The sequence below is a fragment of the Poecilia formosa genome, unplaced genomic scaffold (genome assembly GCF_000485575.1).
Source record: "Poecilia formosa unplaced genomic scaffold, Poecilia_formosa-5.1.2 Scaffold94, whole genome shotgun sequence".
Taxonomy (NCBI): domain Eukaryota; kingdom Metazoa; phylum Chordata; class Actinopteri; order Cyprinodontiformes; family Poeciliidae; genus Poecilia; species Poecilia formosa.
Genome location: NW_006800033.1, coordinates 779951 through 793385, shown reverse-complemented (window position 1 = coordinate 793385; position 13435 = coordinate 779951). Strand labels below are relative to the sequence as shown.

General features: G+C 39.2%; 1 protein-coding gene across 2 annotated transcripts in view; it reads right to left on the bottom strand.

Annotated features, from left to right (window-relative positions):
• Positions 1 to 4328: 4328 nt before the first annotated feature.
• The window catches only part of LOC103142176 (SH3 and cysteine-rich domain-containing protein 2), a 30116-nt gene continuing 21009 nt past the window's right edge, over positions 4329 to 13435 (bottom strand). Inside the window, exons 6-11 of one of the 2 annotated variants that reach the window (XM_007558082.2) lie at positions 13078 to 13147; positions 12776 to 12885; positions 12589 to 12677; positions 10751 to 10802; positions 8806 to 8943; positions 4329 to 7721 (exon numbers count right to left, since the gene is read on the bottom strand). In XM_007558082.2, the coding sequence (XP_007558144.1) occupies positions 7623 to 7721; positions 8806 to 8943; positions 10751 to 10802; positions 12589 to 12677; positions 12776 to 12885; positions 13078 to 13147 (558 nt within the window). In that variant the 3' untranslated portion in view covers positions 4329 to 7622. The remainder of the gene's footprint in view (positions 7722 to 8805; positions 8944 to 10750; positions 10803 to 12588; positions 12678 to 12775; positions 12886 to 13077; positions 13148 to 13435) is intronic. The other variant, XM_007558083.2, reaches the window with a different exon arrangement.

The window sequence follows — 13435 nt, the reverse complement described above, 5'->3', positions numbered from 1 at the left end:
CAGAATATGATCCTTTTCAAACACATTTCTGGTTGATACACCATTCACTCCAAACCATTAAGCATTTAGCTACAACAGGCTCTAACACATTATGGACGAATGGGTGTTGTATTTACTTAGAAAAGGCAATTTAACAAATAGCCCACTTTAAATCTGGCATTTTGTTTCCTTTAATCTTCCACAAAATACATGTTCTCCCATTCCAGATATACGAAGCTCTTTGAAAAGAAGGAAAAAGAACCCTCAATAAAATCTGTAGTTAAAGTAAATATAAAGATTTTTTTAAGCGTGTCTTTGTATTACCCTTAATTATCATTACCTGTGTTGTCGTCATCATTGCTGGGATATGAGTTGTAATCCTTTGATCAGCGCGGATGAAAGATGAACGGGATGGCAGTGTTCAGTACAGCTGATGCGCTCTCTCTCTCTCTTTCTGTGGTTCAGCGTTCACCTGAACTGAGCCGCTGAGGCTGTTAGTCCTGAGACTCTCTGGGAGGCAACTCGAAAGGTTGAGGATGTAATAACAGCGGGGGATTGGGGGAGGGAGACACCGCATGAATAATAACGGCAGACAGTTATTATACAGGAGCACAAGCAGGGTGCATGTCAGGTCAGCCGGTGTGATGGCTAGCCAAATTTTATAAATGACCACTTTTACACCAGGCCTTCATTATTTCCCTCCGTTTACTACTGCAGTAAGTGGACATTATGGCCAAGCTGTGTGGGTGAGCTGCCAGGAGAAATGAGTCATTATTAATAGGCTGTTTCGCTCTAAGAAGCTTCATCACATCCTCGTATTTTTCTCTATGATTCAGTCAGGTGAGGTGTGGACCGATTTCTAAAATAACTTAATAAGGAGCAATGACAGAAACTACGGTTATGACGGCAGTGACAGAAACCGACGGAAGAGGTAAGGGAAATGGAGTCGAGAGCCCAGCGATGGGGTGGAAGACACTGGTGAGCGAAGTCTGCAAACCCGGAGGAAGGGAGTGATGGAGAGGTGGACCATGCCAGAGGAAGATTAAATGAGATTGTCTTGGCAGAGGGAAGGGAAGAGAAAGATTGGACTGTTCAGCTTTCTCCCACACTGGCAAAGTTTCATCAGGCTGAGAAGACTTGCTGTGCTCTGAGTCACAGCAGATGGGTAGTTCTATCAAGTGCTAATAGAGGTGTGCAGCAGCCAGTCTTGGTGGTAAAATCAACCAACGAGCTCTTCTGTCAAAATGCAATCTATTGTTTTTCAAGCTGGTGTTGAGGCAAAAGCTTCTTCACTCCTTGGAGTTCAACTCCACAGCCCCAAAAGACAAGAACTGTTTTAAAAAACTCAGTATTAAGCATCAACATATCATGAACTGATATGTACAGCGCAGTGACATTTTTGTTTAACACATCAAATACATTGTTATATCTGAATATCTTTTATAGATAGCCATAGTAAATACAAAATGGATTATTCCATCTAATAGAAGGGGGGAAAATACACATCAAGGTTTACATGTAGAATCACATCACTCTCATTTAACCTGATATAAAACGGTAAAGATTTGCAACAGGTGAGAAATAGTCATTGACATGTTCCCGTCTGGAACGTGCAAAAAAAAGCAATTTCTATGGTTTTGAGAGCCATTATCAACAAATGAAGAAACTATGAAGAGTAGTTCTAAGGAGTCAACCCTCTCCAACCAAAGAACACGTCACCGAATCAGTCAGGATCTCACAACAGAACTGAGAACAAAATCCAAGGCAAGCTGACCACACTTGACGCATCTAAGGTTAAAGTTAAAGTTCACAATTCTACAGTCAAAAAACAAAAGAGAGATTAGGCAAAAATGGCTTCGTTTTGGCACAAAAGACAAAAAAGAAATCACTCCCAAAAAGAACACAAAGGCCTTTCTCACATTCCAAGAAAACACATCTTGACAGCCCTCAAGAGATCAGAACATGGTGGTCATCTGGGCCTGCTTTGCTGCTCTAGGACTTGTACAACTTGCTGTAGCTTAACGTTCTCTCCTAAAGGAAAGAACGTTAAGCTCGAGCGCATTTTTATTACGTAGCAGGACAATGATCCAAAGAACACCAGCAAGTCCACTCTGAGCGGATGCAAAGCAAAGCGTAGGATTTTGAGTGCCCTTATTAAAGTCCGGACTTGAATCTGATTCAGATGCTGCGGCACGCAATTAGTTTTTATGCTTTTAAACCCTCCGACATGGCTGAAGTGAAAATAATAACGCAAAGAGTGAAAAATTCCTCCTCAGCAATTTAAAAGACTTTATCACAAAAGTTTGATGGCTGTTCTTTACCCCCCAAGCAGTAAACAACCAGTTCTTAAGTTTATTGGACAATTACTTTTTCACATAGGACCAGGCTGCTTTGGATAGGTTTGTTTCTTGATAATCATCATTTGAAAACTGTATTTTGTATTTATCCTGGTTGTATTTGTCTTTATATTAAAATTTATTTGATTATCTGAAACATCGAAGTGGAACAAGAACACCAGAGCAGAAGTTATCTGTAAGGCAACAAACAGAAAACAAAAAGAAGGGAAACTCTATGATACATTTCTCCCAGTTATTTACGAAAAATAAAAATAACTAAGTGAAAAAGGGATGGAATGATGAAAGGATTCAATGATTAGACGCTTTTAGATGTGGGAGTGGTTTGAACATGTTTTTTTTACCCGCAGAATTTAATAACTTCATATTTCTGCTTACATTTTGCTTCCAAAGAGCTGGACGATTCGCAATCAACAAAGTGGTCACTGTTCTCCAGCCTTTCCAAAGGAATTTTATCAATTTAATTTCAGCTTTTCCCGTTTAATCAGACAAACATTACCCGAAAGAAAACCTGCAGGCACAGGACCTGAGATGTGCATCGTTCACCGCATGCCAAGATTTCAGCAAATGGTTCTTTAGTTATTGGATGAAACAGCACTTTGTGTTTGAACTCTGTGACTTATTGTACTAGCTTTTTACATATACTGTATATATTTCTATGTCTGGAAAAATAAGAGATTAAAGTGGCTCAACAATCACAAAACTTAAAAAATAAAAATAAAAAATAGGAAATCAGCAAAAAGCTCAAAAGTCAGCTAAAAATAAATAAGTAAAAATTAAAGAAACTTTAAAAATGTCAAACATTCTTTTACAAGTTTAAATAAAGGTGACATGACTTTTGCCCTTAAATGTATTTCTTTGGGATATTTTTGTTTGGTAACACTTTATTTGAAGGGGGGTGAATAAGACTGACATGACACTGTCATAAACATGTCATAACACCTGTCATGAACATGAATAAGCCTTTATGAATATTTATGACTGTTGTCATAAAGCGTCATTCGGTAAATTAGACACTTTTAATACAAAGTTGACATTATTCAAAATGTCTTTGTTATGACAACTTGACATTAACCAAGAAATCATTACTGTTTAAACTTTACCTTTAATAACATAAAATTACCTAATTTTAAAGTGCAATCAGTAATTCTTTTATAACAAATTTATATCAGTAATGATTTCTTGGTTAATGTCAAGTTGTCATAACAAAGACATTTTGAATAATGTCAACTTTGTATTAAAAGTGTCATAATTTACCGAAAGACGCTTTATGACAACAGTCATAAATATTCATGAAGGCTTATTCATGTTCATGACATGTGTTATGACAGTTTTATTCACCCCCTTCAAATAAAGTGTTACTTTTTGTTTTTATTTATAAAAATAATGGCTTTTGTTTGCTCCGAAGGAAGAGGCTTACAATTCTGTAAGTTATGTGATTAAATAACTTTACTGTTTTCTTTCATCAACAATCTCTTTTTCAATTGGAAGTTAATATCAATGTCGTATTAAACCTCATTACACACAAGTAACACAGCAGATAAAAAAATACCCTTAATACTGATATAAATTGTGATGCACACTGATAACAAAATCCTGATTATTTATCGAAATAAGAAACCAAATAATTAAAACAAAAGCCCGCTCATAGTAAAAGATGTTATCACTTCTCTGATTTATGTAGCTGTGTGTAATATGGTAAACAGGCCTTAATTACACTCCCTCCTGCAGTGCCATTATGTGCTATTTATACCGCAGCTGTCTTGAGCATCAGTCTGGCATTCCTCTATGCACAGCAGTGAGTTTGTGGCTGCAGGATGGTGCATTATGCATGGACAGCACTAAAAAGAGAAGAAGTGGCCTCATTTAGCACAAACACACCAGCAGAAAAACACCAGAAGCTCTGCCTTCTGTCCAGCGGATCCAAAAGATCATCAAGCATGAGTATCCGTCCCCCGGCTGAACGCATGATGCTTCAGGAAACGAGCCCACAACTTTGTGTAAAGACATTTTATTGAGGTAAAGTTGAGGAACATTGACTTTTTGACACCAGACAACAGATGCCTACTTTACATTTAGAAAACCTCGGAAGTGCGATGCGACACAAACTTACGCGGAGTAAAGTAACAAGAAGGCGCTGGTACATGTCAGCGTTAGCTTACACTTTTGCGCAGCCCTCTGCATGATTACTGTTATCCATGGAAAAGATGTCTAGAAAGCATTGAAGTTAGTTCAGGTTTTTTTTTTTTTTTTGTTGATTTGCACAAATGTTTTCCTGTTGAAAGACTTTTCGTATGTGGCAACATAAGATCCATAAGTGATTCTATTATTCAAAACATATTGGTATTTTAAATAGTTTATGTAGTGTATTGAACAGAAACATGCCCACAGCATCATAGATCCTCCACTGTACTTAACTTTTCTCTTTTTAAATCCAACCTCAGAATGGCTTAGCTTCAGTATCATTGGACCAAGGCACAGGTCTAATTGTGATGATGACTTTTTTTGTCCTCATGAACCCACTGCGTTTCATGTAAGCATTTTTAGGATGTCAGTTAAGGGGTTAAAGTCCTAGTAATGTGAAGGAACTTTACAAACAGACGGCTGGCATGTTAGAGAGCATCTAATTAGTTTGGAGACGCCAGACCACCAAGATTTTACCCCCTTTCCGTTTTTTTACCATCTTGGTTTTTTGGGTCCTGGAACAACCTTGTCTTTCACAGTCCCATGTGTTTGTGCCTTCTTTAATTACTGTTCTGACCACAGATATGAGTAAGTGTAGGCTGCTTTCAGGAAGCAATATCCTGGAGATCAACACTTAATTTGAATGGTGCTCGAAGATAAAGAAAGTGAGGTAACCTTTCTTTTTTGTTTTTTAAGGGTTAAATTGCATTAACATTGTACTTTTTAAATTAACTGAAATTGATTGGAATAGTTTGGGAACTCAGTATTGTAGCATTTGTGGTCTTCCTTAACAATGAATTTGACTCTTCTGAGTTATTTTTCCATTTTTAAATCCTCCTGCATTAAAAAAAAAAAACATTTTAAGGCTTTTTACACATCTTTAATAATCCCTGAAGAGGATGCTGCAGATATTCTGTATCTGCTTTTTGACAAAAAAGACACAAATAACCTGGAGAATTTCATAGTGAAGTTGCAATATTTGACGACACAGAAAATGGTGATAATTGGAAATAAAAAAAATGCTACTTTTACTTTTTACAGGAGAAGATGCTTATTGATTAGACCTTTTCAAAGTTTTGATGTGTGAAACACAGATGAAAAAGTGGTTCTTTTATCTAAATGATATTTTTATATGACTTCTAATGTATTTTCTACTTCAAGTCATTTTCTTTGTCTTTCACATGCAAACTGAGTGTTTCCCCTAGCTGGTGGGAAGCGGGGAGGGGTCCTGGCTGAAGAAACGCATTAGATTAGCTGCAAAATGAATAAATTAATAGATGTCTAAACTATTCAAAGCGTTCTGGGATTCAAGTGAAAAAAACAATGTGCTCACTCTATATCACAGCTGACCAGTCACATCAATAACAAGAAGACAAGAAGGGCCGAACTGGGAGGGAAGGAAGGCGGGCTGACATTTGATCAATGAATGACTCCCATGCTCCCATGGGTACGGTGTTACCTCGAAGAACGCCGACTCATAGCGGTTCATCGCTCGTGTCATCTCTCTCGCTGTGCCGCCTCCTCCTCTGAACCGTCAGAGAAACTTAGGCTCTTCGTCACAGCCAGAGAGATCCCTAAAATGTTGCTGCTTTTATTTTCAGGAACGGCTGGCTGCAGATCCGTTTGATTTCCTGCTGTTTTTCAGCAGCGGTAAACTTGTTAGGGGGAAAAAAAAAGAAAAAAAAAAGAAGGAAATCACCGGGCAGTGCTCGCGACGCCTGCAGTGGACCTCGAACGAATCCCAGCAGGCGCCAAACCTTCATGTGTGCAGCGAGCTGGTGTGTGAAAACAGGAGAACAGCGTCTTCCGCTTTGAACTTCCACACTTGTTGACACTTATTTTTTTTCCCTCCTTCCGCTACGCTCACATAAAAGCTTCAAAATATTGACTGTTCCTTCTACATCAGCGAAGGAACCAACATTTTTGTAACTTGGACCAAATTCATCAAGTCAGAAGTACATGCGGGCAAAGAATACAAAATGATCATAGATCCAAAGACTGGGATAACTAGGATTTTGCACAATTTATTTTAGGCTCAGTTGAACAAATGTTATCTTTGTTATAAAATAATGATTTGGGTCACACTCTTTCAAAACGATTGCTATACTTAGCCAAGATTAACGTCTGAAATAAAAGCCGAGTTTGGTAAAGGTAAACTCAGCTTCTCGGTAAAAGCCTCTGGATACACCTGGTTGCACTTATAAAATTTTGGTTGCAAAGTACTTTGTGTTATACTCAGCATTTCCCATTGCAAGAAAACCATACCCTGATTTAGAAGAGGAAGTTTAATAAATTAATTTGTATCATTCTTGAACTACAGTTGAGGACCACAAACAAATCAACCCAAGGGTCACAAATGGCCCCCGAGCCGCACTTTGGACACCCCTGTTCACGCGGTCCGATTCTTTTTAACTTCCTTTGACTTTAAATATTTCTATATACAGGAAAATACAGGTTTAAACATCTGTGACAAGGTTGTTGGAGCCTTCAATTTTTCTTAAAAAAAATTGATTCATTTTCTGCACTTTTACATTTATCAGTTAAAGCACTGTCGGATGCAGGCTTTAAATTTGCATGACCTCCTTCCATCTCATCCGGAAGTTTCTCTAGTGGCAGTGTAGCTCTCAGTGGATGGCAGTGGTTGTTCCGTGCAAAAAAAGTCTGCAGTTGCAGCAGCAATATGTGATAACAGCCCCAAGGGAAAAAAGCCCTGAAATGAGCAGATAGTGATGAGACACACCGAGTGGGTAGAAGCAAGAAAAAGGACACTGACACAAGCATGATGTTCCCATAACAGGATTCAACGTCCTCCCACAGTCGGGGGGGAAAAGTGTTTTTGACGGGGCAAAACTGAACGTGATTCAAATATTTAAAGCCACATTTACCTCTGCTTCCCTTTGTCTAAGATGTTGAGTCAGTCGCCGTCCTCGGGTGCAGGACAGCAGTCCAATAAATGCTCTGAGAAAACAACCGTTTGTCAGAGACGGTGGCGTCGGATCTTGGCAGGAGTGTGTATGTTTCTATGCGGTTGCAGAGGCTTGGATGGTCATTTCTCCAGAGAGCGGTGCTGACAGTTTGAGTCAGAGTGTAAAAGTGAAATAATGTTCAGATCTCCTCTATGGAGTCGGCAGGGACCAGGCCTCTCTTCTTTCCACTACTCAGCTTCAGAAAAGTTTCCCCATCTTCTCTCTTCCCAACACAAATCTAAAACGATGAGAGGAAAGGAAAATGAGGAGAACACAAATACGGGGAGACTCTCTGTGAATTTTTGGAATCACTTATTATGAGGATAATTTAGTGCATCTATGGCTGCAACACACGTGACGTTATTACTCATTCTCTCCTCAGGTCGAGGACAGAATGTCATATCCATTATTCTGGTTCGAAGGTAATGTTCTGATCATTTGCTGCTCACAGACCGGAAGACCTTGAGCTTCCATCTAGAGCTTCTGTGTCAAAAAAAAAACTACAAAGTTGGGTGATTTTAGAAATATATTTTCAGTTTTATTATTCATAATTTTTGGGTTTACCAATTATTACTATGGTTTAAGGACATCCTTAATAAGTAATTGTTGCCAGTTAGTGGTTAATTGGAGGATCTTAAATAATATTTTGCAAAGTTTTTCAGAACTTTCCCTCTTCTCCATGTGGTTAAAGCAGCATCTCTGACCAAAACCTACTGAAAAGAGGCAAATGTCAGATGTATGTGAAGCTGTACTACCAACAATGATGCCCAGTCTCATTTTCTGGGCCCAGTGAGACCGCTTTGAAAAATGATTCAGTTTATTTGTCAACATCATCTGTTTGTCTGAAGCATTCCTGAGAGATATTTAATCTGTAATTAGATCCAAAATATAAAAAAGGGTCTCACTTTTTTGCCTCATTGAAATTTTGGGTCAATTTTGAAAGGCTACTCTCTCTGTCTTTATTCAAAAATGCCTGCTTTAAGTTCACTAATTTGACTACCTGTGTTTGTCGGTAAAATTTGATTTGTGCCATTTTTAAATTGTAGTCTGAGGCCACACTAAATTATTTCAAAGGCCACAAATGGCCCCTGGGTCGCACGTTGGACGACCCTGTTCTCAGATTACAACAGAGGGAAACTGTGGGGGGAAAAAAAGTGTAACTGTTTTTTTCTTTCCTAAAATAGCATCACCTCTGGTTAATGTTTTTTTTTCTCTCTCTCTCTCGCTCTAAGATTGCAGCTAATTAGAGTATTTTTGTTTGCCTCAGGAGAGCTAGGCTTGCAAAGAAGAATGTTAGCAATGCATTAGCATTATTGGGTTACCTGCGACTCCCTCACTGCCATGTGTCCCTTTTCTCTGTTTCCGGGAACGCTCTGCACGACCCGCCAGACCCGCTCGCCTGGTCGGACCCTTTGCACAAAGTTGGCAGGGAAGAAGCCGACTCTGTCACCACTTTTACCCTGGAGAACACAAAAGAACACAACTTCAACGACACAAAGGTGTTATGTCTGTATTAGAAGGAATGATTAATTAAGAAGAGCGTTCAATAAAACTCATTAGTATTAGAAATGTGACCCTAACTGCTCAACATGATACACAAATAAAATCAGAAAATCATTTCATTATAAACAACTAAAGTTGTTTTTCTGCAAGTCCTAAATGTTTCCTTTTTTTTGCAGTTGGGAAAATAAACAGTATTTCAAGGAAGGAAAAATCTTGCTAGCTCCAGTATGAAAACTCGCATGCAAATTTCCTGTTTATTGGGGGAAGAAAGAGTTACTTTCATTACCATTTTAGTTTTGTAACTACATAGACAAGGCCAATGGGTCAAAATGGATTCACAGAAACCAGTTGTACAGAGTTTAACCTGAGCTTGACTGGAGTCTGACCTTTTATTACACACGATTATGACAAACAACAAAAATACAGACGTGGCAAATTGAATGTGTAAGTGTCGGAAGTGAGTGTTCAGCTCTATTCTGTAACAAATCCGCAACATTAAAATGTTTTGATTTATTTATCCAAAATATCTTTGAAAAATAAAAGAATGGGAGCTCATTAAGCTAATTCTCTGCAGATAAAAAGAGCAGCGTTGTTCTGAAAGCTCTACTGAGGCGAATTAAAGCTTCATATTTGAATTAGATTTTGATCAACCATCTTTTGTTTTGTTTTTTCTTTCCACGATAATCCACCTTTAGAAATTTATACTTAAGCTTTCAGTTTCTTTCCAGAAAGTTTTGAAGATTTGCATCAAGCTGAAAATATTTTTCTCAAATATCTGACAGCAAATAAGGAATCCTAATTCGTTCTCTGAAGATATATGGAGACTCTGAATAGTTCGGGGAAATCTTTTTGTTTGTTGAAAGAAAAGATGATTAGTCCCTTTTTTAATTTCTGCAATTCAGAGTGACTGTCATCTTCTGCCTAATTATTTAGTGGGTGAATCAAGAAGGCGCCTTTGTTTTTCATTTCAATCAAATCCTTTTGGAACTCGGTGATAAATCACAAAGGCGGCAGAGTTATGCGCGGAGTTATTGTCCATGTATTCAAGCAAAAATAAGAACAATCGATTATTTTCTAACCGGTCTGATGCAAAGTGACGGTAAGTGTCGAGATGCAAGTGACAACATTTCAATGTTTATTGCTGACTGCCGTAGGTGTATCCATCTTTGCAGAAGCGATTCACAGCCTGCGCATTAGTAATGAACAGATGATTCACAAGCGATACATAATTTAAAGATTCCTTGCTCAAGAATCTGTTGACAGTGTTTTGAGGCTGCAGTTTTATATGTGGCAACAGAAGTTATATGTGAAGCAAATACAAGGTCTGCTGATGAAAGATATGCAGACTTTGCGCATTATTTAGTCTAAGTGAATCTTGCTTTTAGTCTGGAGCTGAAACACACACACACACACACCTACACACACACACACACACACACACACACACAAAGACACACGCACTCTCACACATTAACATTTTTCCGTTGGGAGTGTGTGAAGCTCATTACCGACTCAATAAACACCTTGTTAAGGCTGAAACACTAGTCATGTTCATTATGCTAAACTCTTTTGGTAATTTTCAGAGGAAATTATGTTCTATTTCAGAAAGTGGCTGCCTGCATGTTTATGAAAAATGGAGCAGGTGTTACGCACTAAAGGTTTGATTTGAAGACTTGAATTAGCACATGTGCACAATAAATGTGCACTCACACACCTTTTTGGACACCCAAAGTGGCACAAAGATGCACACATACACACACCCACCTTCCACCACTCCTCATTAGAGTCGTCTGTGACCTGCACCCGATCGCCAGGACTATTGGAGGAAAAAACATGAGTTTTTAAAAAGATGCACAATTGGGATGGGGAAAATAAAAGGGGGAGAAGGAGACGAGACGGGGGGATACATGGCAGACAGATAAGGCACTGCAAGAGCACAGAAAGTGGGCTTAGCTGAAGCACAAAAGATAACATTATCTAACTGACAAAAAGCTGTAGAGCCCATGGTTACAAAGCCACAGCAGTTAAAATGCGGCCGAGTCTTTGTGTCTCTTTTTACAAAGGTGACAAAGACACGGGAGTCGTAAGTTGCACGTGTTGGACTGTGCAGTTCCTGCCGCAGCGCTGATGAAAACACGGCTCCGTCTGCAGCCGACCCAACCTGGCCTGCAGTTTTATTGTGCTGCCGGGTTTTGATGAGACCCTTTTGTGCAGCCGCCACCGTCCCAGATACACAGGGAGGAATTATGCTCCAATTGCTTGTCTGCACATCAGCTCTCCTGAGTGTCAGGACTGAACAGTGTGTTATACGGTGAGATGATATCATATATCATACAGTCATAATCTCAACTCTAGAAATATATGTAGAAATATTGTTCTGGTAATTGTTGCTAAAACAGTTATTGAATACATTTTGGAGCCACTTTTCCAAACGCTGAGAATTTTTTTTTTTTTTTTAAGTTTATTGCTATAACTTTAAGGTAACTGTGGGATTAACCTACTTTAAGCCATGACTGTGAAAACACCAGCTATGCTGGATGGCAAGAAGAAGAAGCATGGATGGATGGATGGATGGATGGATGGATGGATGGATGGATGGATGGATGGATGGATGGATGGATGATGGATGGATGGATGGATGGATGGATGGATGTTGAAATTTATTCTCAATTCTTATTAATGACAAGATCTAGTGTAGTAGTTCTGTTTTAATTGGAGCATCAATGTTGTGTTTCTTAAATATATTTTTCATATATTTTTGATTTGTAAATTCTACTCATCTCCATCTAAAGTACAAGATTGTTTGCTAATTAAGTAAAGACACAGTCACTTCAGATTAGAAAATAACAGAAGAGTCAGAGTTAACAGTGTTTATTTCACCTCATTTAAATTAAGTCTTATTTTTAATTCATGGATTTTGTGCTTCCTCCGTTTTCTGAGTGAATCATGGCAACTGAAATAAAACCGGACTGCTGTCCAAGCCGGTTGTAAAGTTTTTCATCTCCGCCCGGCCTGGGAGAAGCACATCCCCCTTTCTTGAAATTCTGAACTCATACACTCGGAGCCGGATCACAGATGGCTCTTAACAGTCTCGGTGCTCTGCTTTTGTGAGAGCTGTCCTCTAACCATCAATACACTCTCAGAATACCCTCACATCACAAGGTCTGCCCACAATCCTCTTTTCTTGTCCTTCATCTCTCAGAACTTCTACTTTGATTTTTGCCCTTTGGTTGTAGTGGCTATTTCTTACTTTCACTATTCTATGCGATTTCCTTCCTCGTCTCTCTTTCCTTTCTCAGTAGCTCATCGTCTCCATCCTCTCCCTTGCTTGGAGCAAAGCTAATCTACGCTACTTCTACATGGGAACAACAAAGGGATCCAAATTTATAATTGTCCTTCGGGGCGCCCTGAAATTGTCCTCTAAAACTGACGGGGACATTTTATCCTGCAGGAATAACCACCAGGGCAAATCATAGGGAGAAACTATAAACACAGAGAGCAGCAAAACATGCTGACACACAAGCACATGACACACTTGTGCTCATGTAGTCACAGAAAAAAAACAAACAAAAAAAAAAACTTTTTGTCTGGCTTTTACTCACTGTAGTTCCAGGTCATTCAGCTCCTGAGGCAGGAACCTGTAGAGTGCTACATAGGTGTGGATGGAGTGGACTTCAATGCGCTTGGGCACCTATGGGGTTATTCGGGATGCAAGACAGAAACGCAAACGCCAGAAATGAAACAACAAAGGCTGACCTTCACAGAGTGGCTGACTGAACAGAGCTCTACCTTTGAACTGCTGTCCTCTGCAGGAATCTCTGCTTGCTCGCAGCTCTGCTCCACCACCTCCTCCATCTCTTTCTCTGGATCGGTGGCGTCTGGAAGCGGCGTGAGGATTTCTGCGAAAGTAGCCAAAAGTAAAAAGACCCTGTTTTTTATTATGCAGTTGAATTTTTTTTATTTTTTTTTAACAAGCAAACAAATGAAATATCTCTCTCATGCAGGCAGTCATGCACAGGTAAACGCAGCAGAGACATTGACCCACACACACACACACACAGCACATTTCACATACACATAGCAGCGTTTACCCCCTGTCTCCTGAGTTATCTCCTCCTCCATGCTGCACTGTCTCTCCTGCCTCTCCTCACCTCCCTCCCCCTTGAAATAAAGAGGAAACAATAAAATGTTAGCACCCAGCTGCCAAAGACAACGTACATTTGCTCAACAGATGTCTAGTCAGTTTGTTGTCCTCCATTAAGAATACTATTTTCTGAATCATCGTAGCTGACTTTGCCAGAGATGATGATGGTAGAGAAACTAGGGGTTTAAATTTTGGCAGGGAACATTGAAATCATAATTATACATAAAAATATGGGTAACACTTTATTTGAAGGGGGTTGAATAAGACTGACATGACACTCTCATAAACACCTGTCATGAACATGA